Source organism: Peromyscus maniculatus, chromosome 2 (assembly GCF_049852395.1).
Source record: "Peromyscus maniculatus bairdii isolate BWxNUB_F1_BW_parent chromosome 2, HU_Pman_BW_mat_3.1, whole genome shotgun sequence".
Taxonomy (NCBI): Eukaryota; Metazoa; Chordata; class Mammalia; order Rodentia; family Cricetidae; genus Peromyscus; species Peromyscus maniculatus.
Window position 1 is genome coordinate 169,775,752 of NC_134853.1, and position 24,840 is coordinate 169,800,591.

At 54.3% G+C, this 24,840-nt stretch overlaps 1 protein-coding gene across 3 annotated transcripts in view; it reads left to right on the plus strand.

Moving 5' to 3' along the window:
* Positions 1-24,840, plus strand: part of Nphp4 (nephrocystin 4) — a 92,780-nt gene that overhangs the window by 41,708 nt on the left and 26,232 nt on the right. For 2 of the 3 annotated variants that reach the window (XM_076565767.1, XM_076565766.1), the window contains exons 10-16: positions 442-624; positions 7,533-7,653; positions 19,819-19,880; positions 21,286-21,402; positions 22,266-22,414; positions 22,524-22,715; positions 23,647-23,834. In XM_076565767.1, coding sequence (XP_076421882.1) covers positions 442-624; positions 7,533-7,653; positions 19,819-19,880; positions 21,286-21,402; positions 22,266-22,414; positions 22,524-22,715; positions 23,647-23,834 — 1,012 coding nt within the window. Of the gene's footprint in view, positions 1-441; positions 625-7,532; positions 7,654-19,818; positions 19,881-21,285; positions 21,403-22,225; positions 22,415-22,523; positions 22,716-23,646; positions 23,835-24,840 lie in introns of those variants that run through there. The other variant, XM_076565768.1, reaches the window with a different exon arrangement.

Here is a 24,840-nt window from a genome sequence, read left to right on the forward strand (position 1 = left end):
TATATACATGTACACATGCACATCTCCCTCACACAGATATTCACACAGGTAGACACACACACACACACACACACACACACACACACACACGCACGCACATTATTTTGCAAAGCTTCTCTTCAGCAATGCAGGTGCCATTCTTTTATTGAGGAGAACTCAGCAAGTTTCCAAGGTTTACAGGTCTGCAGAAAGGTCCCTGAGGAGTGGAGGCGTCTTAGAGTGGCCCTTGCTGCCTTGAGCCACAGGAAGACTCGTGGGTCTCAGGACAGGTTGTTCACACCGTGGATGCTGCATCCTCTGCCTCGCTCCCTTCTTGGGTGGAGCGGGTGGCCCTGGCCCCCGCTGCTCTGAGCTCCTACAGAGGTTCTGTGCGACCACATCACTGATGTCCCACCCAGATGGCTGCCGCGCTCACTCCATGACTGTGTGCTTCCATTCCAGGCGGGCTCGTCCACCTCTCTATCCAACTTGGCATGCATGCACATGGTTCGCTGGGCTGTTTGGAACCCCGAGCTGGAGGCGGCCTCAGGAAAAGTGACGCTGCCTCTTCAGGGTGGGATCCAGCACAATCCCTCACACTGTCTGGTCTATAAGGTGCCTTCAGCTAGCATGAGCTCTGAGGAGGTAAGTACTTCATAGGTGTGATTCTCACATGCTTCTAGCAAGTTCATTTGTGTGTGTGTGTGTGTGTGTGTGTGTGTGTGTGTGTGTGTGAGAGAGAGAGAGAGAGAGAGAGAGAGAGAGAGAGAGAGAGAGAGATAGATATTCGGGTGCATTCACCCATGAGAATGCATGTGGGGGCCAGCAGTTGACATTGGACTTTTTTCAGTATTCTTCCTCATCCTATTTTTGGACACAGAATCTCACTGAAGCTGGAGCTTGCTTATTGGAGCTAGCATGCTTGGATAGTGAGCCCCTGGGATCCACCTGTCCCCCCTCTTCCCCGAAGTATTGGGTTATAGACATGGACTGCCACATTTAGCTTCATCTGAGTTCCTAGGATTGAACTCAGCTCTTCACGTTTACTCAGAAAGCACTTTATCCACTGAGTCTACGTTTATTTATTTTAAAACTCCAATTTGACTAGTATGTTTCTGGTATTTCGTGAACAAACCTCTCCTGTGTCCTAGGCACGCCTTTGGTGCTTGCTGAGTTGTGGTTAGGCCGGCTAGCACCCTTGTTCACATCTCCACCTCTGGATGCCTTGCTGGACTGTTTTGCACACTTGGCGAGGTGTTTCTCCTTGGCTTGGGTCCATGTTTGGTGCCTCAGAGGAGGACTTCCTGTGTTTTTTGCCAGGGGGGTGAATGCATGAGAGCTAGGCAGGGGTTTGGCTTCGGTCCGCATCTGGGCGTTACACTCACCACATACCCACTCCGGACTTTGCCCCTCTCAGCTGGATGTAGGGTGGCAGGTCCACTGCAGATTCTCAGATTGAAAAAGCTGCTTGGCTGTGACATTCTCTGAGCTCCAACCTGGAAAGCAAGTAAGGTCAGGACATGTGTCACCCTGGCTGCCCTGCCCAGGTGGGGGTCTTGGAAGGCAAGTGACCCAGGCACCATGGACAGGTTTGGAACTATGGCTTGGCTCTGGCCAATGTCTGGGGTCCATCCTGGCCCTCTAGGGTGTGACAGGGCACCCCACCCCCACCCCGCTCTTCCTTGTGGTGCCTAGGATGTCCCCGTACCTGCCATTTCACAGTCTGTGCTGACTCCAGCGACAGCTATTATTATTATTATTATTATTATTATTATTATTATTTCCAGTGTTGTTATTTACAATCTGGTTGATGCTTTGGGGACCTGCGTCAGGGAACAGCTGATCGTGCGGTTTCCTTGTTAAGAGTTTGTCTCTCATTATGGAGCCATATTATGAAATGACAAGTTCATCTGAGAAAGAGGAAGTGAGTGTAAATAAAGGCTCCATGCATCACATGGAAGAGCAGATCGGGGAGGGTGCCCTGTCATACCCTAGAGGGCCAGGAGGGACCCAGACTTTTTTTTTTTTTTTTTTTTTTTCCGAGACAGGGTTTCTCTGTGTAGCTTTGCACCTTTCCTGGAACTCACTTTGTAGCCAGGCTGGCCTCGAACTCACAGAGATCCACCTGGCTCTGCCTCCCAATTGCTGGGATTAAGGGCTCGCGCCACCACCGCCCGGCAGACCCAGACATTTTTAATCACCCCCTTCCTCCCCTCCTTCTTGGTGTAGTTTCCATGTGGTTTTATGTCCCTTTGTGTGTGTGTCTCTCTGTCTCTGTCTCTGTGTGTCTCTGTCTGTCTGTCTGTCTGGTGTAAATGTTTGTCCCGTTTACGACTTGTCTTGCCACCTCATTGCTTTCCCTTTCTGAGTGTGTGAACTGTATCAGGCACACACATTTTGAAAATTTGACTTGCTTGGTGACACACGTGTCAAACATTTCCATTTTTCATGAAGAACATCACATCTGAGTTCCATTTCTCAACCCCAGAACTGCTGACACTTCTGCCAGGTAACTTTTTTGGGGACCGTCAGCTCTGGAGGGTATTTGGCCGCATCCCCGTCTTCTGCCACTAGATGTCAGTAGCATCTCCAGTTGTGGCAGCCGAAGTGTCTACAGACCTTGCTGCGGGCTTTTGGGGCCAGAAGTGCTGTTGTTGAGGACCAGCACCCTGAGCAGGCAGAGTGGGTGAGAGCGGTGAGTTGGGATGGTACAAGCCCCGTCTCCACCCCTGTGCCAGGGAAGCAGAGTTGGGATGGTACAGGCCCCGTCTCCACCCCTGTGCCAGGGAAGCGGCACAGCCTCTTCACGTTCCTTCCTGGCGGCTCGAACACTGGCCAAGTGAGACCAGCTGGGATCCAGGTGCGCGCACCTGTGCCCTCTCCCTTGTTCAGTGACTGCCTTTTGAATACGCACATGGAGACTTTGAAGAATGTCCCTGAGCCCATGGCAGCTGCCAGTCAAGGAAAGTAGCAACGCTGGAATGCATCGTTTCTGGGAAGCACATTTTAGGATTCGTCCTGCCAACCGTTATTTCATAGTTTGTGTGAAGTGAGGTAACATCTCATGACTGTGTTTCCTGCCTAGCTCTTGTCCTTTTCTTGTCTTTCTCCTTTGGGTGAATAATCCTTTAAAAGTATTTATACCTCCAGAAGCTTTCAGTTCCTAGTTATGATTTATAGTTATTTACCTTTGATTTTGAAATAGTATGCTCCCTATGCCATTAGTTTATCAACTGTAGACATCATACACTGAGTTCCTGAACTGATGGATGAGGACATTAGCCATGTTCACACTCCTGTCCTCTTTATAAATCACCCGGCCTCAGATGCGATGCACACAGCAGGCCTGGTTGGGAACTCGAAGGGTGCCCAGGAACTGCTCAGCACTCACGGGCAGGGGCTCGGAAGCAGATGTTGTGAGCTTAGCCCAAGCTGCAATGTGGATCCGACCTCAAGCAGCAGGCCAAGGAGTCTGAGACCTGAGCTGTGTGTATGGGTTGGACACTGTCTAGTCCTGGGACTGCCCACTGGAGGATCTTAAGGGGACTGTGCAAGCTTTGAGAGGAGTGCTCGTGTGAACACCACTGCCCATAGGAACTGTGATCAGAAGCTGGGACCCGAGCCCTGGTCCCACTGACACACAATATCAACTTTCTTTCTTCGCGGACTGCAAAGCAGCCATAGATTCTTAATGAAAATCTTTGAAATGAGTGCAATATAATCTAAATGATTTTGTATACCAAGAGCCGAGGTAGAGACAAGATGTTTGGTAGATAGCCACGCTGAGGTGGTACAGAGGTTGGTTATCAAAGATCTTAAAACAGCGCCGTGGAAATGCCCAGGCACAGAGGTGCTGACACCAGTGAATAGAGAGAGAAGATATAGAGATGAGCAAGATGGAAATTTCAGAACTGAAAAACAGCCAAGTTAAGATCTTCACAAGATGTGCTGTGTAGCTGGGTGGATGACTGAAGAGCCTGTGAACCTGAAGGTCAGTCTGCAGAACTAGGACCTCCTGAGCTGCAGGAGTTGATAGGCAGCGGCCGGCTGGGCTCTGCTGCGGACCAGTGGGACAGTGCCAGAGTCCAGCACCTGTGTCAGCACCCCTTCCCAGGAGACGGGAGAGTGCCTGGTGCAGGAAACACCTCTGCAGAATAGTGACAGGAAACCCCGGGCAAGAGACACGAACCCAGAGATAAATGGGAAGTAACCTCAGCCAGACGCTGTAAACACTGAGAACTAAAAGCGAAGGAAAAGAGTTGAGAACAGAAGTAGAAAAGTGGTTCCTTGCCTACAGAGAAATGGTGACGAGGATGCTTGTGGGTTCCTGTCAGAAGCCATGGGGGCCAATGGGGAAAGCAAAAGATTTTGGAACCCAGAATTCTGTACCCATCAAGAGTCACCCGAAGCACAGGCATTACCTTCCCCAGTGAACTGAAGGGAATTCAGGAGCAGCCTGAGGTTCTCCAGACAGAAGGACACGTGGAAGATGGGGATGAAGAACAGCCGGAATGGGGTTGAGTGGGCTTCATGGGAGGTTGGGGCAGAAGCTGCGCAGAATCCTGTGAGGTCTTCAAGGTGTGTAGATCCTGTGGAATGAGACAGTGATGTCAGGAGTCAGGATCTAGGTGAACTAGATCCTGTAGGAGTCAGGATTTAGGTGAGGGCATCTGCATTCCATCCTCCAGAGGGCATGAGATGTCAGAGATGGATTTTTATTGAATTCGTTTAGTTACTTGAGAAAGGGTCTCACCATGTAACCCACACTGGCCTCAAACTGGTGGTTCCTCCTCTCAGCCTCCCAAGTGCTGGGTTGCAAGCATGTGCCCCACCCCTGGTAGAATTTACATTTAAAACCTCAAGAGAAATCATTAACAATAAGATACCACATTAATTACAATTCATTTTGTTGTAACCAAAATACCAGACAGAAACCAGGGAGGAAAGGCTTATTGTGGCTCACAGCCTCAGAGGGACTAAGTGTGTCCTGGGAGGGAAGGCAGGTGGGCACATGGAGGTGGGACTGTTTAGTCCAGACTTCTTACTTAGGAGGAGAGGAGGTAGAGGGAGCCAGCCAGAGTCGGGTGCATGTGATTGGCAAAGGTGGCCCCGAGTGACCCATTGGGAGCAGCTGGGCCCCATCCAGTAGAGGTCCACACGCCTTCAAAATAGCTCTGAACACGAGCCTATGGGAGACATTTCAGATTCAAACAATAACAGTTTAAACCCAGTAGGTGCTGGGGACTGAACCTAGGTCCTCTGTAAGAGCAGCCAGTGCTCTTAACCACTGAGCCATCTCTCTAGTTCCTATGGCTCAGATTTTTTTAAATTTTTATTTTAATTTTTACAAACTGTAGTGTCTACAGAGTCACTTTCTAGCAGCCAGTCCCCAGAGAAATGAAGCCGGTTCACACGGCAATTCGCCCACCACCGTTTGTGTTGCCTCTGTGCACAGTCTGCAGACCGGCAGCTAGCTGGGTGTTCCCAGACCTCTGTGCACAGTCTGCAGACCGGCAGCTAGCTGGGTGTTCCCAGACCTCTGTGCAAAGTCTGCAGACCGGCAGCTAGCCCGGTGTTCCCAGACCTCTGTGCACACTCAGTCTGCAGACCTGTGGCAGCTAGCCCGGTGTTCCCAGACCTCTGTGCACACTCAGTCTGCAGACTGGCAGCTAGCCCGGTGTTCCCAGACCTCTGTGCACAGTCCGCAGACCAGCAGCTAGCCCGGTGTTCCCAGACCTCTGTGCACACTCAGTCTGCAGACCGGCAGCTAGCCCAGTGTTCCCAGACCTCTGTGCACACTCAGTCTGCAGACCTGTGGCAGCTAGCCCGGTGTTCCCAGACCTCTGTGCACACTCAGTCTGCAGACCTGTGGCAGCTAGCCCGGTGTTCCCAGACCTCTGTGCACACTCAGTCTGCAGACCTGTGGCAGCTAGCCCGGTGTTCCCAGACCTCTGTGCACACTCAGTCTGCAGACTGGCAGCTAGCCCGGTGTTCCCAGACCTCTGTGCACAGTCTGCAGACCAGCAGCTAGCCCGGTGTTCCCAGACCTCTGTGCACACTCAGTCTGCAGACCGGCAGCTAGCCGGGTGCTCCCAGACCTCTGTGCACACTCATTCTGCAGACCGGCAGCTAGCCGGGTGTTCCCAGACCTCTGTGCACACTCATTCTGTAGACCGGCAGCTAGCCCGGTGTTCCCAGACCTCTGTGCACAGTCCGCAGACCAGCAGCTAGCCCGGTGTTCCCAGACCTCTGTGCACACTCAGTCTGCAGACCGGCAGCTAGCCCGGTGTTCCCAGACCTCTGTGCACACTCAGTCTGCAGACCGGCAGCTAGCCGGGTGCTCCCAGACCTCTGTGCACACTCAGTCTGCAGACCGGCAGCTAGCCCGGTGTTCCCAGACCTCTGTGCACAGTCCGCAGACCAGCAGCTAGCCCGGTGTTCCCAGACCTCTGTGCACACTCAGTCTGCAGACCGGCAGCTAGCCGGGTGCTCCCAGACCTCTGTGCACACTCAGTCTGCAGACCGGCAGCTAGCCCGGTGTTCCCAGACCTCTGTGCACACTCAGTCTGCAGACCGGCAGCTAGCCGGGTGCTCCCAGACCTCTGTGCACACTCATTCTGCAGACCGGCAGCTAGCCGGGTGTTCCCAGACCTCTGTGCACACTCATTCTGTAGACCGGCAGCTAGCCCGGTGTTCCCAGACCTCTGTGCACACTCAGTCTGCAGACTGGCAGCTAGCCCGGTGTTCCCAGACCTCTGTGCACACTCAGTCTGCAGACCGGCAGCTAGCCCGGTGTTCCCAGACCTCTGTGCACACTCAGTCTGCAGACCGGCAGCTAGCCGGGTGTTCCCAGACCTCTGTGCACACTCATTCTGTAGACCGGCAGCTAGCCCGGTGTTCCCAGACCTCTGTGCACAGTCCGCAGACCAGCAGTTAGCCCGGTGTTCCCAGTGAGTGGACGGATGGGTGGACGGTGGCACATAGGTGTGATAGGGCATGACTCAACCATGGACGGCACGGACTGTTGATAGTTTCACACGTGGTCAGTCTCCATGGGCATTGTGTGGATTGAGTGTGTGAGAAAGCCCCTCTCAAGGGCCATGTGCCACGTGATTGTGCCCACATGACATTCAGGAAGACCAGCCTGGTTATGGAGAAGCAGGCAGTGGATGCTTGGACCAGCCGAGGGAGGGATGGGGCAGGTCATGTGATTCTGCACAGGGGTTAAAACCCACAGGGCTATAGTTATGCAAGTAAGTCAATATTACATGTTAATTAAAAAACACATACACATTGTGGCCTATTAAATACCTTAAACTATATTTCCTGGGTAAATGTCATTCTCTGATAATATGGCCTCCTGGGATTTTAATGCTACAACTAATTTTCGTCTCAGAAAATTACTTGTTTATGATCTAAGAACACGTGGCTTCCGGAGTCTTTGCTCTCTTGATTAAACTTTTTTTGAGGGGGGGTCTGGGCAGTCATTGGTGAGTCACTGACGGAAGGGCCAGCGAGGGATGCCATCGTTGCTCTTGTGGGGTCAATCACAGGTGAAGCAGGTGGAGTCGGGAACCATCCAGTTCCAGTTCTCGCTGAGCTCAGACACCCCCCCAGAGCATGGCCCCAAGGCAGAGCGGCGTTCCTTCAGGAAGACACCTGCGTCCCCTTCAGGTGAGTTCCAGAGAGCTGACTCTACCCTGCAGCTTGCTTCCCTCTCTCATCAGCCCTGCGGGGTAATTGCGGCAGATCCTATTGAATCATTTAGCTGGTCTCCCTAAGATGATGGCGTGGCACTGGACAGCGTGATAATGTGTGGTCCAGCAGTCTGTCGCCCAGACTTCAGCCACAAATTGGTTCAGTTACTTCACAACTCCCCAAGTGTGTGTCTGCTGGTGAAGGGTGACTTCATCCAGGGCACTTGACGGGGCATCCTGCGAACTCGGGGCCTGGGGACGTCGGCCCGCTGGATGTGCCGGCAGCCGCCCTGGTTGCATTTGGTCTTGTCCTTCCGTTTTCACTGAAGCACCGTTGCCTTCCACTGTGTGACTTGGGGACCCCTTCAGGAAAGGGGTCACAATGGGATGCCAGTGGCAATGGCCTCCAACAGTTCAGTCCTCGCCCTGTGAGTGACAGGTCCACAGCTGTGTGTGGGCTGAAGAACCGGTACGGTCATTGAGCTCGATGGCCCAGTGTCTCCTGTGTGGCCTGGACCTGTGGTCAGTGCCTTTTGCTTTAGGCCTGAGTCTGGTGAAGCCAGGATGGCTTGCACAGCAAGATGCGTACGTGGGTGTTGAGTAGTTGCGGGGTTTCTGGAGCAGATCTGACTCCTGCCAGCTGAGGGCTGTAGGGGCCCTGGACACAGGTACATGGAGAATGAACAGCTTGTGAATCCGTGGAGCAATGTGCTCACCTCCTCTAGTTGTGTCCCTTGATTCAACTGTTCTCCCCTCCTCAGCTGTGCTCCCTTCTTCCCACTGCTCCTTCCCCCCACTGTGCTCCCACCCTCCTGCTGTTTCTCCTCCTGTTGTGTTCCCACCCTCCCATTGTGCTCCCCTCCTCCCGCTGTGCTCCCCTCCTCCCCCTGTGCTCCCCTCCTCCAGCTGTGCTCCCCTCCTGCTGTGCTCCCCTCCTGCTGTGCTCCCCTCCTGCAGTGCTCCCCTCCTCCTGTGCTCCCCTCCTCCTGCTGTGCTCCCCTCCCCCTGTGCTCCCCTCCTCCCCCTGTGCTCCCCTCCTCCCGCTGTGCTCCCCTCCTCCTGCTGTGCTCCCCTCCTCCTGCTGTGCTCGCCTCCCACTGTGCTCCCCTCCCACTGTGCTCACCTCCTCTAGTTGTGTCCCTTGATTCAACTGTGCTCCCCTCCTCAGCTGTGCTCCCTTCTTCCCACTGCTCCTTCCCCCCACTGTGCTCCCACCCTCCTGCTGTTTCCCCTCCCATTGTGTTCCCCTCCTCCCCCTGTGCTCCCCTTGCAGTGCTCCCCTCCCCCTGTGCTCCCCTCCTGCTGTGCTCCCCTCCTCCTGCTGTGCTCCCCTTGCTGTGCTCCCCTCCTGCTGCTGTGCTCTCCTCCCCCTGTGCTCCCCTCCCCCTGTGCTCCCCACTCCTGTGCTCCCCTCCTCCCCCTGTGCTCCCCTCCTCCCCCTGTGCTCTCCTCCTCCCCCTGTGCTCCCCTCCTCCCCCTGTGCTCCCCTCCTCCCCCTGTACTCTCCTCCTCCCCCTGTGCTCCCCTCCTCCCCCTGTGCTCCCCTCCTCCCCCTGTGCTCTCCTCCTCCCCCTGTGCTCCTCTCCTCCCCCTGTGCTCCCCTCCTCCCCCTGTGCTCCCCTCCTCCCCCTGTGCTCCCTTCCTCCCCCTGTGCTCCCCTCCTCCCCCTGTGCTCCCCTTGCTATGCTCCCCTCCTCCCCCTGTGCTCCCCTCCTCCCCCTGTACTCCCTCCTGCTGTGCTCCCCTCCTCCCCCTGTACTCCCTCCTGCTGTGCTCCCCTCCTCCCCCTGTACTCCCTCCTGCTGTGCTCCCCTCCTCCCCCTGTACTCCCTCCTGCTGTGCTCCCCTCCTCCCCCTGTACTCCCTCCTGCTGTGCTCCCCTCCTCCCCCTGTACTCCCTCCTGCTGTGCTCCCCTCCTCCCCCTGTACTCCCTCCTGCTGTGCTCCCCTCCTCCCACTGTGCTCCCACCCTCCCCCTGTGCTCCCACCCTCCCCCTGTGCTCCCCTCCCCCTGTGCTCCCCTCCTCCCCCTGTGCTCCCCTCCTCCCCCTGTGCTCCCCCCTCCTCCCCCTGTGCTCCCATCCTCCTGCTGTACTCCCCTCTCCCGTGCTCTCCTCCTCCCCCTGTGCTCCCCTCCTGCTGTACTCCCTCCTGCTGTGCTCCCACTGTCCCTCTGGCTGCCCAACAGCAGGGGTGCCAGGTGGCCATGGAGGACATGCTGTCCCTTCCTAGCCTCTCCCTGCCCTCCCCACCCAGCCTCTGATAATCTGGACTGTTTAGACTGGTTTCTGTCCTGACTTGGGGCCCGAGTTCTGGCGTAGGGTTCTCTCTGTATGTTGAGGTTCTGTTGTGGAGTCTGGTCCTGTTGAATGTAAGTGAGTGGCCATTGATAGGTGAGTGGCCCACTGACCCCTTTGACCTACAGCTTGATATGCAGACCTCCGTTTCCTGGTCGTTGGACAGACACCAGAACCCAGCCATCTGGTGACAAGCCCCGTTGAAGGCCCCTCTCTGCAGAGCAGCTGGAGTTCCTAGTTTGAATTCTGTGCTTAGCAGACCGTTGGGGGTTGTTCCCGCGGTATGTACGTTAATGGACCATCTTATGTAAGTGGAATCTGGCTGTGCAGCATCCCCTCTACTTGGGGGGCTGCCAGAAAGTCTGCCGAATCCCTCGGGGTGGTGGGCGGCAGGGTGCACTTTCTGTTGGCGTCTCTCCAGACTAAGTCCTCATTTTATGTGGAATACAGCTTACAGACTTGAGTGTTCCTGTTGGCTGACTGCAATGTCTTGGTCAATTCGCTCTCAAGTTCGTCTCTTAGCTACAGAAGGGCTGCATGGGGTGTGGTGTGGTGTTCCAGTGCGTCTGTATTGAGCCATCTTGGGGTCAGGGTAGTGGGTGTGTCCATCTCTGCGCTAAGAATACCCAAAATCCTTTCTCTGGTTGTTTGGGAATATGAAACACTATGGTTAGGGGTGGTCACCAGCCTGTGGGTAGCCAGAGGTGTGCAGGACTCACCCTGTCCCTGTAACCTTGTCCCCACCTGCCTCTCCTAACCTGCACAGCTCTGCCTTCCGCTTTCGGTGGGGACTTGGGCGGTGTCTCTCCTCTGCATGTCTGATGAGCTCTGCCTGGTTTATGGCCACTTGGGATTCTCTCCTGTTGGGGGTTGAGAATTTGTGAGTCTAATAGGTGTCATGCTCTGAGGACAGTTTGATCGTTTGGGTCTTGTTCTTCAGCTGTGTTGGGTGGGGCCTGGCCTGGTAGGGCTGCCTTCCCCCAGATAACCAGACCCCTCACAAGCTCTGCCTGTGCTCCCCAAAGGAGACTCGAGGTCAGCTGGCCTTAGGGGCTCCACTTCTTCTCGATGGTCTTCCCCGCTGTGTCTGTCAGATTCCTGGTGAGCCCGAGCTGGAGACTGGAAGGTGCCTCTGCCATCCTACTCACCCGGCTGCTGCTCTAGTCTTGGACACTGGCTTCCTTGGTGTCCTGCACTCGTGGCTCTGTTTTAACAAGTCCGTCCGCCTTGCTGACCATGATTTCCTCTCTTTCTGACCTGAAAATCACTGGACAGTTGACATTTGGTGGCCACTCAGGACCTCTGTCTTTGTTGCCTGTTGATTGAGGTCTTCAAGTCACCCACCTCCCCTCCTTTCCACTCTTCTCTCCCCCACACTGCCCCCTCTAACCCCGCCCTCTTTAACCCTCCCCCCCACTCCCTCTAACTCCGCCCCCTCTAACCCCGCCCTCTTTAACCCTCCCCCCCACTCCCTTTAACCCCACCCCTCTAACCCCGCCCTCTTTAACCCTCCCCCCCACTCCCTCTAACCCCACCCCCTCTAACCCTTGCCCTCTCTAACTCCCTCCCCCGCTGCTGGTCTAGGGACTGTGCAAACTCCTTGGAGTCCTTCCCTGTGCGCTCCCTTTTGTGCTGACTCTTAGCTTGTGATTTCTGCCTAGAGTGTGTTGTACCCACACACTGTGTTTATTTATTTATTTTTTAGATATGTGCTACTTTTTAAATCTAAAAACAATCCAGTAAAGGGCAGCCAAGGTAGTTTGGAAGAAATGAAACCTCAGTATTTTTGGTTTGCAGACTTATGCATAGAGTTACAGGCCCAAGAACAGCGTGGCATCTACGGGGTGGTGGGCATCCCTGTGCAGATAAGAGGCCTGCGTTTCTTGTTGCTGCAATAACTTGGCAGAAACTTGGTGACTTAAAACAGTGCATCCTTGTTATCCCACTGCTCTAGAAGTCACATCCATAGGCTGCATGCCTTCCATAGGCTGCATGGAGAATCCATTTCCTTCCCATTCCCCAAAATCTAGTGGCTGCTTGGCTCCTCATCCCCTCCTTCCTGCATCCTGGCAGTGAGCAGCGTCTCTGCTCAAGTGATGCCTCAGGGTCTGCTGACCAGCAGCTCTCACTAGCAGCTCCTGTGGATTAGGATGTGGCTGTCTTTGGGGGAGCAGTTAGTCATCATCGTGCTGACCACAGGGAGACGGAACAGACCAGCCAGTAGATGGTGCTGGTACACCTGGTTGTACAGAAAATGTAAAATTCAGTCCTAGCTTCATGTCACTCAAATAAATGTTGCAAAATAACTCAAGTCACACGCGGGGGCACACACACACACACACACACACACACACACACACACACACACACGTCCAGATGGATTAAAAAGCAAAGCTTTAGATATGCTAGGAAAACGGAGACGATTAGTATGATATAACGGGACAGAGTCTCTGATGGCTGCCACAACAGACAGGGGCAGAGGGTAACTGGGCCCTTGTTACCCTCACGATGTGCAGCCAGAGTGGCAGAATGGCCCTGGATGTTCCTAGAATTTTTATTTTCTGAGACAGAGTTTCTCTGTGTTAACAGTCCTGGCTGTCCTGGAACCTGCTTTGTAGACCAGGCTGGCCTCGAACTCAGAGATCCACCTGCCTTTGCCTCCCGAGTGCTGGGGTTAAAGGTGTGTGCCACCACCACCCGGCAGCCTTGGCTGTTCTTGAGAATAGTTTTCGTTTTGTTTTAGATTTTATTTTTATTTTTAATTGTGTGTATATGTGTATGTCTGTGTGTGGGTGTGTGCATGTGAGTTCAGTGCCAATAGCAGCCAGAGAAGGTGTCGTGTCTCCTGGAGATGGATTTTCAGGTAGTTGGGGGCACTCACTGTGGGTGCTGGGAACTCAACGAGGTCCTCTACAATAGCAGTCAATACATGCTCTCAGCTGCTGAGCTGTCTCTGCAGCTCCTGCCCCCACCACCTCCTGCCCCCGCCACCTCCTGCCCCCACATTTTATATTGTGTCTGTGGAGCTGGGAATACAGCTTAGTGGTAGAGCATGTGTGAGGAGGCTCTAATGTGTGTGAACTCTCAGCATAATTGAGTGGATGAATGAGTGAATGAATGAATGATTGAGGTGTGTGTTTGGGCAGAGGAGGGTGTCAGGTTTTCAGCTATGACATTCTCTGCTGTATTATTCCTTTGAGACAGGGTCCCCACTGACCCTGGAGGGAGGCTGGCCAGTGAGGTCTAGTACTCCTGTTTCCACCCTCCACAGTGCCTGGCTTTTTTCATGTGTGCTGGGGATTTGAACCTTCATGCTTGCGCCTATCCAGTGAGTCGTCTCCGCAGCCCCGTGACCTTTTAAATAGTCAAGAATTAAAAAAAAAACACCCTCTCCTCCCCAGCCAGGGAATGGATAAATAAATGGATTTATTTGCCAGATAAATGAAAGAAAGAAGGAATCTCATTGGCCCTGTGACGGAGAAGCTCAGAGGCAGCCCTGAGGTTAGGGGTGGCGGGATCCCAGAGCCCAGCATGTTTCTGAGACCCCATCTGTCCCCTTGCCTTCACCCTGTGCTTTCCCCTCCTTCCAGCTCTGTTTTCTGCAGAACTGGCTTCTTGCCAGAAGTTTCTCCTTGCTCTGAGCTCAGGCACTCTAGGATAATCCTTGGATTTAGGAATCCCAACAGAGCGTGCGTCACTTTGTTCCAGGCGAGTTTTGAGGTAGTGATCAGCATCGCACTGTGTTACCCACCACTGACAGAAGACTAGGGGTAGGGAGTGGGGAGACTGGGGGTCACTCTGGGTATGTGGTGAGGGGTGCAGGGCAGCTCCCCATAGGAAAGTCCTCAGAGAGGTTTAGGGGCACAGGGAGAGCAGTTGGAAAGTGTTGGTCGCCGTATGAGCGCCCATCATTGTAGTTCTGCCAAGATCCCATATCTGTGGGGGCCACACTGACTCCAGCTGTCTCCTTCTCCAGCTGCTGCTGTGAGCAAAATGCAAATGAGCCAAAGCTTCCCCTGCTTGAGAAGCACAGAACCCAAGGCTGGGGGCCTGCCCTTCAGCAGCCCCTGTGTGGATGTGGCCAGGGAGGGACTGACTAATGAATGGGTGGGCTGAGGGGGGGAAGGGGGGAGGGAGGACAGAGCTGCCTGCCAGCCTCCCCTGAGTGTCTCCTCTCAGCCTGCCAGGGGTGTTCTCCTCCGGGACACATGAGCAGCCATCATGAACACACTCTTAGATCTTTAAAAAAGATTCATTGTCTCTGCAGAGAAGTGTCTGCTTTGGTTTCTGTAGACATCAGGAACAGCTCTGTAGTACAGTATTATAGCAGCACAATGCATGTTTCAGTGACTGTGTGGCTGAGACCTGATTTTGTGTGGCTTATTTAATTTGAATTTATGGCTGCACTCATGTCCTGTTGATACAATCATTCCACCCTGCTCCTCGCTTAGAAATCATTGCCTCCCAAGACCCCAATATAAGAGACTTAAATATTCTCTAGCGTCTAACTTGTGAGGGGAACTTTGCAGACCTCAGTGTCATACCAGCTTACACAGCTCTTCTGGAGACCTTAATGACATGTGGCTGTCACTTTAAGTGAGGTATTCAGGCTTTCCCGTATGGATCATCCTTTTTATTTTTCCTATAAGTTGACAGAGAGACAGAGGTCTGTTCGTCCCCGACGACGACGTTAGAGCAAACACGAAACCACTAGAGGGCGCTCGGGCTGCACTTTTGATGAAACTCGGAATTTCCTCGACCCAGTGTTTGGCTTTTGAGTGTTCTGATGGCGACAGCGTTTTGGATTGTTTGCTGAGTGGATCTGAACACAGTCCTGTAGCAGGGGTCATTGAAAACACGCACTGCTGTGTTTCCAGGACACGTGTGGTCAGACCGTGCCATCTGCCACTGTAACGTAGCCTCCTCTGCACGGGGAGCGGTGATGGCCTGTGTCTGCGGAGCCTGGTGCCCCCACAGAGGTCGGGGAGAGGCTTGTGGCCACCGGGGACACCACAGGGCTGTGGAGAGTGGGCTGTCAGGGAACCGAGCTGGGCCGACCCCTCAGTGCTCTGGACAGGTCACCCCACCCCACGAGGGCTGCGGTCTGAGTTCACTCAGGTAGAGACCCGGGCCTGCCCACCCTCAGCTTCTTCCCTCCTCTCTTGTTTCCTATTTTCCCACCCCTGTGATCAAAGCCTCGGGAAGGCTGGCTTACCCGCAGATAGTGAGGGGTAAAGGCCTTCCGGGTTGCCTTGTGAATCCCTGGCACCCGGAGCCCATTAGTACGGACTCATCCTCTATCCCCGTGGTTGGATGACAGGGGCCACTCTTGCCACCTTCCTTCACGTCTAATGACGTCTTTACGTCCATCTCATGAAGGCCCAGGCTCTTTCCTCCCCTCCCTCGCCTTGACGGCCACACTGTCCCCTCTCTGCCTCCTCCCTTCTCCAGCTGCTGCTTGTTGCTAGGCAACTGCCTCCTGCCGCTCCTTTCTTGCTCCACCTTCAGGGCCTCTGCTCTGCCGTCTTGTGGTTGACCACAGGTGACCACGGGCTGGGCGTTCAGCGAGCTGAGTGCTTTCCTCTACCCACACCCCTCACCCCACATGCCTGCTGCTCCCCAGTTCCTCAGGTGCAGCCCTTCTCTCAGGAAGGAGGGCCCAAGCAGCCTTGCATGAACCCCCACCCCCTGCCGAGGTCATCAGCAGGAAGGTGCCACAGTGCCATCATCCATCTCTGCTTCTGCGGGTTCCTGTTGTACTGAGGATCTCCAGTGCCACCAGGTCCGGGACAGTGGTGGAGGTTGTTGTCCTGGCCTGCATTAGCTACTTCCTTATCTTGGCATCTTTCTGTGGCCCTCGCTTAAGTACAAGCACGTGACAAATTGGACACGTGAATCGGAGGGATAGGGGAGTAAAGGTGGGAGAGAGGTGCTGCCCGTCCTGTCTGCCCACTGTCACGTGGCAGGGACCCTGAGCACGTGAGAGGCGGGTGGCTCAAGAGGAGAGATGGCCGTTCAGTGGCTCCCTAGGTGGTGCAGCGGTGTCAGGTCCCTCACCTGAGCCCCTGTGTGTTAACAAGGGGACAGCGGAAGGTTGAGCGTTGCCCGGGGTGGGCACTGCCTTGTGCCTTGGTCCCCGTCCTTGTCCATGCTGTGGAGGGGCAGCGACGGAGCTGAAAGCCCAGCAAATGCTCACTCTCTTAGGGAGCCGAGCCAGCTGTGATAATGGACACGGATGGACAGTGCTCCTCTGCTGCGTTTGTCCATTACTCAGAGTGACAGTGTCCAGCGTCCTTGGTCAGGCTAAAATGCCTGAGGTCTGGCCAGGGCTGAGGGGAGCAGCTCAGGGTGTCCCCGGGAAGTCTCTCCCTGTGGCCACACTAGCCCGCCTCAGAGAGCAGTCTCCCTCCCTTCTGTGTACAGAAGTCAGAGGCCACACAGGCCTCGGGACTCTGAGTGACCCAAAGGGACCTGTGACAGTTCAGCTTGGGGTCAGAGCATAAGCTCCTGCCTGGCCTTCAGGAGCCCCTGCTCAGTCAGGCAGAGGATGCGTGGGCTTCTTGAGGCCAAACCGAGAGAACTGGGGTGCATAGTGGATGTTTTGTGGGCAGCAGTTGGAGACTGGTTGAGAGTTAAGCGTGTGTCAGGAGCAGTTAGACGATGCTCAGGCAGGATGCAGAGGCTGCTGTGGCTGAGGAGCCTTTTCCTTAGTCTCTGGCAATTGGCCAGCAGCCTCAGCTGGCGTCTCGGGACCCACTGACTTCGTCTCTTTCCTCTGTACGCAAAGGTTGTGTGCCACTGAGCCGCACTGGCCGCATGGCTCCTGGGCTCCTTTGAGCCAAGAGAAACCACAGTCTCTGAATCTCCATGCTCTTCCTTAATGGCCAGGCCACTTCTTAAACCCAGAGGCCCAGGCCCAGGCCCAGCTAAACGCTATCTCAAGCCTCCGGAATGGAGTCCAGCCTTCGCGGCCACATTCTGGGGAGAAGCAGCAGCAGTCAGTAGTTACCAGCCGCCTGTGGAGCTCTCTGTGCCGGCCTGTGCTGATGGCTGTCATTAGTGCCACCCGCAGGGCCTTCTGGCTATGGCAGGGCCACCATGGTAGATCTGATGAGTAGCACCTAGCTGTAATTAAAGCCTTATACAGCCACTGGTAACATGGGAACTCACACTAGCAGATGGGTGCAGTGGCGGGGTAAATGCCTTGCAGCTCACCCTGTTCAGGGAGCCGTCAAGCTTGGAGCAGGTCTGCCTGCCACATGTGGTTGCTCCCCTGCCTCTCCCCCCAGGAGATGGGGTCAGTAGATAGGGTAGACTTGTGCCTGTGTGTCTGGTCACCGGCTCTTCTCACTGTAATGCTCTCGTATGTTCAACACACCAGCTATCCTCTTCGGGCTCCTTGCTGTACACGAGCATGCTTGTATTGGTTCAGGGGCATGTGGCGTGCACTTGGACATTCTGCAGGCAGACATGGGCGCACAGACATGTTGTCCTGGGGTCTGATGTGTTGCCCAGGGGTTCCTGCCCAGTTGTGCGCCATAGCAGAAGTGGGGCTTTCCTGTGGGACTGTGGTGTACCCCAGGTAGGGATGAGGCGCTAAGAGGGAAAGATTGGAAAACGAGCATCTCTCGGTCTGGATGTATTTCTTCCCAGCCTGTGTTTCTCTTGGGGTGTGGGTTGGGCCCTCACAGCCTGGGCTCACAGCAGGTGTCGTAAAAGGACTGCCAGAGCCTTTTAAAGGCTGTTTTAGCTCTATCAGAAGGTAAAATTGCATGGTAAGTCACAATATAAAGAATTACCTGAAGAAACATACCATACAATCCCCAAATTTGAGCCTGTGGGGGAGAAGCGGTAATGGGCCCTGGTGGTGTTGCCTCCAGCCAGCGAGCTTTCCCTCGCCTGGAGGATGCACACGGGCCCGTGCCTAAGTGCTGGCTTTCTCTTAGCTAAGGATAATGGAGCCATCTCCTGCAATTTTTCCTCTTTATAAAATCAGCCTGTAGAGTTTTCCAAGTCCCCATTTAGGGTGGAACAAAGTAGCTTTTTCCCGTTTCATCTTTAGGCTGTTTTAGGAGGAGAGAGTGCAGAAGATGGTCTGGGGACCTGGGCTAGGCACCCTGTGGCGGCTGGCTGGGTGGCAGCACCCACATTTGCCTCCAGAGAGCTGAGATTGATCTGTGGAAACAGCCAGCTGGCCTTGTCTTCTGGCTCCCCCAAAGCAAAGCCCCTGGTTTCACAGATCACAGACTCCTTGGCCATGAGTATCTGGGTTACTGGGAACCCTGTTGGTTGACACGTTAGGAGAGAGTGGGTGGGTAGGTGGATGCTTCCCGGGTGGGCCATGACCCAGGGGGCAGCTGGGCCATGAGCTGTACCGGCCCGTCTGGGCATTTGGGTCTCCTGAGGCAGAAGCCCTTTGTGGCTGGTCCCCACTCCATTCCTGGAACTCCCTGCCATTCTGTCCCCCCATCAGTGAGATTTCACAAGGCCTCCACCAGATCCTCACGAGGCCTGGGACAAGCTGTAGCATCTCCTAAGGGACCCTCCGGAAAGCAGCCAGAAGAGGCTATGTGGTCTGAAGGCCATTGCAGTATGGTGCTTAAGCAGTATGTCCTGGGTTTCCTCCTTAATAGCGAGTGTGCTGATCTTATTTTTGGTTTGTTGCTACCCAGAATGCAACAGGAGGCATTCTCGATGCAGGTGGCACAGAGGCAGAGACACTGGGCTGTTTTGCCTGGTGCTGTCTGCTGTGGGGTCCCCAGGGGACCTTGGGAAGTATGAGATTCATTCCTGTCAGTTGTGGGCCATGTGGAGACTTGGATAGCAGGGGCCCCATGGGAGTAAGAGAGGGCTGTGTGAATGCCTGGCATGTCTTGTCAGTCCCATGAGGGTTGGACAAGGCCCTGGAGAGAGGGTAGGATGTTTCCAGAAATCAAAGTCCAGTAGGGGATAAAGTCCCCTAGAAGTGGGCAGTGTCCCATCACTGGGGACTGCAGTGGTCCAGGCGAGGCATGGGCACGAAGCTGTGCTCTCAGGGACAACTGTCAGGCCACTCCACAGGAAAATACAAGGTTCCTACAGCATTCTGGGGGCAGGAGTCTCATTGGGACAGCCCCTCTTATTGACAAGAAGTTGTGACCATGGAGGTGAAGGCCGATGGTGGCATCTGTGACGTGGCTGTGAGACGGAGCACAGCTGTGACGATCTGCACAGACCAAGCTCAGCCTCACTCCTGGCTTGACTGTTGTACTACTGTAGGGCAGTGGCCTCAGTAGAGGAGGTTGTCACTCTACAGAGGGCCACTTGGGCCATTGGACACTGCCTTGGCCTCTGAAGGGTCACCGCTGTTCTCAGCCCCTTCTCAGTCTGGGGAACCTCGTGGAGGGCTGGCCTTGACTTTCGGGTAGACTTCCCAAAGGCACATCTGCATCTTGAATGAGGAGAGCCTGGGGCTTGGGCCATGTTCAGGAGGTGGTGTTGGGATCACCAGGCAGCTTGCAGCCATGGTACCCCTAGGTCTGGCATACCTCAGAGCTGGGCACTCCCAAGGCAGAGGGTATGGAGAAGTGTGTCAGAGAGCTTGGTTATCCAGGAGCCAGAGTGTTCTGTCTCACTTGGCCCACACTTAGCGAGGCAGCTTGAGGCAGAGGGGAGGAGGCAGGCAGAGTGGGGGTGAGGAGGCCGCCCTGCTTCCCATCTCCAGGCTCAGAGGAGCTGTGTTGGGCGGTGTATGCAAACAGACAGTTGTAGATGGCATAGAGAAGCACAGTGGTCCCAACTGGACTGGCGTTCTGGGCTCTGGGCCCTGAAGACACTTATGGCCCCGTGTGCTCCCCCCACCCCAGGCACGCCAGCACCAGCCGCCCAGGATCTTGCTGCAATCCAGGACTCTCCTGTGGGACCAGGGGTAAGTCCAGGCTCAAGAGGGCCTCTCACGTAGTCTAGAATAAGGGTCAGAGGGTTTGGGGCTGAAGAAAGGACTTCACTTGGATGCGGGGGCTGGAGGTGCCTTGGTCCCCCTGCCCTGTCTTGCAGCCTGCCTCAGCTAGCTGACTTCCAGGTCCAGTTGCCATCTGGTGGCCTCCTGCCCAGTCAGTGATCCTGGGCCTTGCCATCCACACTTAAAATACCACGTTCTCCAAGTGGTGAGGCTTGTTGAGTCAGTGCCATTGACTCCCTGGGACACTGGGACCTGGCCATCACCCCTCCCAGAGTGGTATAGACACCAGGCAGCAGCTGGCCTGTGGGCCAAGCACTTGGTGTCAGCAGATTTTGGACCACAGCTGACAGAGGCAGGACATCCAGCCACCCATCAGTCAGTATTCACCTGCATAGCCTAGAACTTTCTGTGCAGAAAGATCAGTGCTTCCTGTCACTGACAGCTGAGCAGGCTAGGGGCACGTGTCCCCCGGCCCTGGGCGGCTTTGGCTGCACGACTTACAGCATCATCCTGAAAATAAAATTTTAGGGAAGCCAGACCCAAGGTGCAGTTTGTGGGCTGCTTCCTGCCTTCTACTGGCCTAGCAGTCTTGGGGGGCTGAATGGACCCTAGAGACCCTTCCCATGCCCCAGGGATACTGTCCGTTGCACACTGCTCCTGCCCTCATCGTGCTGAGCCCTGCTCTGGGCTAGCTGTCCTTGCTGGTAGCCATCATCCCACAGCAGTGTGCACTGGAAACAGAATTTTGCTGTGACTAGAGACACATGCTCTACTGCAGCCCAGACCCCCCCCCCACTTTTGATATTTGCATTCATTTTCCATTTGTGAACATAAACTTTTGTAGATGGCTTAGTACACTGAATGTACGTGCAATTCTCACAGTAGCCCAGCTGTTGAGGCCATTATTATTCTGACAGAGGTGAGGAGACTGAGGTAGATCATGCTCTGAGGAAGTGGAGATGGACATTCTGTCCCCAGACTTCCTGTTGACCACCGAGTCTGGTCGCTGCCTTGGTGGGGAGACTCAGTGGACAGGGTGCTGGACAGAGCCTTGGAGGTGTCCAGTGCAAGGATAGGCGCAAGTCCAGAGGCTGGGCCAGCATCTGGTCCCGCAGCAGGAGCCTCTCCTCCTCACCCGCTTTTCCGTTGTGACGATGCGTGAGGAATCACAGCCCCAGGCCTCCTTCTAATTATGAATTAAGGGAACTTGGAGGGCTCTGGACTTCAGATCAGCCGCCGGCCCGGAGAGTACTTGCATCACTCCTGGTGGTGATGCGGGGAGTCGTCTTTGGGGTCTGTGCAGCATGCGTGTGTTTCTGTGTGCACTGACTGCATGCTCGGAGCGTTTCACCCAAGAACTCTTGCCTTGCAGCTGTCGCTTTCCCAGCTGGCGGCCTCCCCACAGCCTCCGGCTCCGCGCAGCTCTTCCAAGCCCCCTCCTCAGTCCCTGGACAGACCTCAGTCCCCACAGGGTCCCCTGCTCCAGGCAGTAAGTGTACCCACCCTGTCCTGCTCCGCTCCCACACAAGCTCATCACCTCCTGTTGGGAAGGAAGTCTGGTGTTTGGATGATGGGGCCTTGGGGTGTTCTTTGTGATGTGGGACAGGAGGGGACGGGAGGGGACGGGAGGGGACAGGAGGGGACGGGAGGGGGCGGGAGGGGGCGGGAGGGGACAGGAGGGGACGGGAGGGGGCTGGAGGGGACGAGAACGGTAGGTTTTGCCCGACTGCGCACCTCAGGCTTTTGCTACCATTCTGAGTCTGAGACCAAACAGGAGTGTGATGTCTTGCCGCACTGTTTGGCATTTGGTGTTCAGGCCCCAGACATCAGGTGTCTCTGTGGTACTGGCCTGCTCATAAAATTTGTGATTTCAGCCAGGCGGTGGTGGCTCACGCCTTTAATTCCAGCACTTGGGAGGCAGAGGCAGGAGGATCTTTGTGAGTTCGAGGCTAGCCTGGCTTACAGAGTGAGATCCAGGAAAGGCGCAAAGCTACACGGAGAAACCCTGTCTTGAAAAAAAAATTGTGATTTCTTCCTCGTGGCTTTGTAACTCACAGATGAGGTTGCTGTATAAAATACAGAGTGATCGGTTAACCTTGACTTACAGATAAAAACACAATTTTTAAAAATTTATTATTTTTTTTGTTTTTAGTTTGGCTCAAGTATTTCATGGGACAGATACTAAAATCTGTCATTGGTCACCTGAAATTAAAAGCCTCCTGTATTGATAGTTGCTGAGCTGATGACCCCCCAGGAGTCATTTGGGCAGTAAACCCTTAGGCCTGAGCACCTTTGGGGTCCGTCGTTGGCAGGTTCTTGCTGCACTCCTGGAGCCCTGGTTTTGTTCGGCAGGAACCCGTGTTAGAGGGCAGGGTCTCTCACCTGGAAGCTGACCTGAGCCAGACGTCCTTGGTTCTGGGAACACCTGCTGTCGATCATCTGCAGGAACTCCCCTTCACTCCTCTGCATGTCCCCATAGTTGTGGGAGCCCAGACCAGGAGGTGAGGCTTGGTGGGGAGGCCCTGGACTTTTGATTTTGATGAGCAGGCTCTTGTAGAGAGGTGTGCACGGCACTCCTGGGCTTTGGGCTGAGGGTTTTTTCTGTTCCAGCTCGAGAAGGCAGCTCTCGAGAGCAGCAATGGCGCTCCTGCAGTCTTCCGGCTTCCCTGAGATCCTGGATGCCAGCCAGCAGCCAGTGGAAGCCGTCAATCCCTCAGATCCGGTGAGGTTCAACCCTCAGAAGGAGGAGTCAGATTGTCGCCGAGGGAATGAGATCGTGCTTCAGTTTCTTGCCTTCAGCAGGTAGTCTCCGGGTGCCCATCCATCCCACTCCCTGGCTTCCTCATACCGGAGGGCTGACTCCTGGCATGCTCTGTGTTCAGGTTTTGCCAGCTGGAACATGGCCGTCTGTTTTCTGAGTTAACTGATACATGTAGTAATTGTGTGCATTTATGGGATAGTTGGTAATCTGATATGGGTATATGGTGTATAATGACTGTCTTAGTTAGGGTTTCTGTTGCTGTGAAGAGACACCAAGACCACGGCAACTCTTATAAAGAAAACATTTAGCTGGATGGCTTACAGTTCAGAGGTTCAGTCCATTATCATCATGGTTGAGAGCATGGTGGCATGCAGGCAGACATGGTGCTGGAGAGGTGGCTGAGAGCTACACATCTTGATCTTGTAGGCAACAGGAAGTGGTCTGAGACACTGGGTGTGGCTTGAGCATATATGAGATCTCAAAGCCCTCCCCACAGTGACACACTTCTGCCAACAAGGCCACACCTACTCCAACAAGGCCACACCTCCTAATAGTGCCACTCCCTATGAACTTCTGGGGGCCATGTCATTCAGAGCACCACAACTGAATCAGTAATCAGTTACCTTCATCTTGAACATTGGGATTTCTCTCATGCTGACGTTTTTTTACGTTATTCTGGCTGGGACCTCCTTTGTAAGTGCCAGAAGCCCTGCTTTGTGTGGTCTTCTGGGCTAATTAAATCCTGCCCCCTGTGTGCCCATTCTCGGGCTCCAGTGTTGCTGAGAGCAGCACCTCCAGCCAGGAGGTCGTGGCACCTGGAATAGCCACTGTCCTGTGCTCTGAGAGGACAAAGATGTTCTTGGCGGTAACTGAGGTGACCTCGGTGATCGCAGTGCCTGTCCTGCCCCTGTGCCTGTCACACCCCGGAGCTTCTCCGTGGATGTCTGATTGGTTCCTTGTTGTTGTGTTCAGAGCGGCCCAGGACTGCCCAGGAGCACCATGGCCACAGACTGTGTATTTCACCTTCCAGTTTTACCGTTTTCCACCTGAGACCACGCCACGCCTGCAGCTGGTCAAGCTGGATGGGACAGGCAAGAGCAGCTCCGCCTCCCTGTCCCATGTCCTCGTCCCCATTAATAAAGACGGCTCCTTTGAGGCTGGTAAGTGGTGGATACAAGAATGCCTTGCTAGACTTTGTGTGGGGCTCTTATTTTATAATGCCTTTTTTTTTATGTGTGTGTGTGTCTGTCTGTCTGTCTGTGTGCATGTGAGTGTGTGTGTCTGTATATGTGCCTCTGTGTGTGTGTGTGTCTGTGTGTGTGTATGTGTCTGTATATGTACCTATGTGTGTGTGTGTTTATGTGTTGTGTGTGTCTGTATATGTGCCTGTGCCTCTGTGTGTGTGTGTGTGTGTGTCTGTCTGTCTGTGTGCATGTGAGTGTGTGTGTCTGTATATGTGCCTCTGTGTGTGTGTGTGTGTATGTGTCTGTATATGTGCCTATGTGTGTGTGTTTATGTGTTGTGTGTGTCTGTATATGTGCCTGTGCCTCTGTGTGTCTGTCTGTCTGTCTGTGTGTGTGTGTGTGTATGTGTCTGTGTGTGTATGTGTGTCTGTATATGTGCCTGTGTGTGTGTGTTTATGTGTTGTGTGTGTCTGTATATGTGCCTGTGTGTGTGTGTGTGTGTCTGTCTGTGTGCATGTGAGTGTGTGTGTCTGTATATGTGCCTCTGTGTGTGTGTGTGTGTGTGTATGTGTCTGTATATGTGCCTATGTGTGTGTGTTTATGTGTTGTGTGTGTCTGTATATGTGCCTGTGCCTCTGTGTGTGTCTGTCTGTCTGTGTGTGTGTGTATGTGTCTGTGTGTGTGTGTTTATGTGTGTCTGTATATGTGCCTGTGTGTGTGTTTATGTGTTGTGTGTGTCTGTATATGTGCCTGTGTGTGTGTGTGTCTGTCTGTCTGTCTGTGTGCATGTGAGTGTGTGTGTCTGTATATGTGCCTCTGTGTGTGTATGTGTCTGTCTGTGTGTGTGTATGTATGTGTGTCTGTATATGTGCCTGTGGTGTGTGTGTGTGTGTGTCTGTCTGTCTGTCTGCCTGTGTGCATGTGAGCATCCTGGAGGCCAGAAGAGAGCTCCTGGAGCTGGAGTCACAGTGGTTGCGAGCTG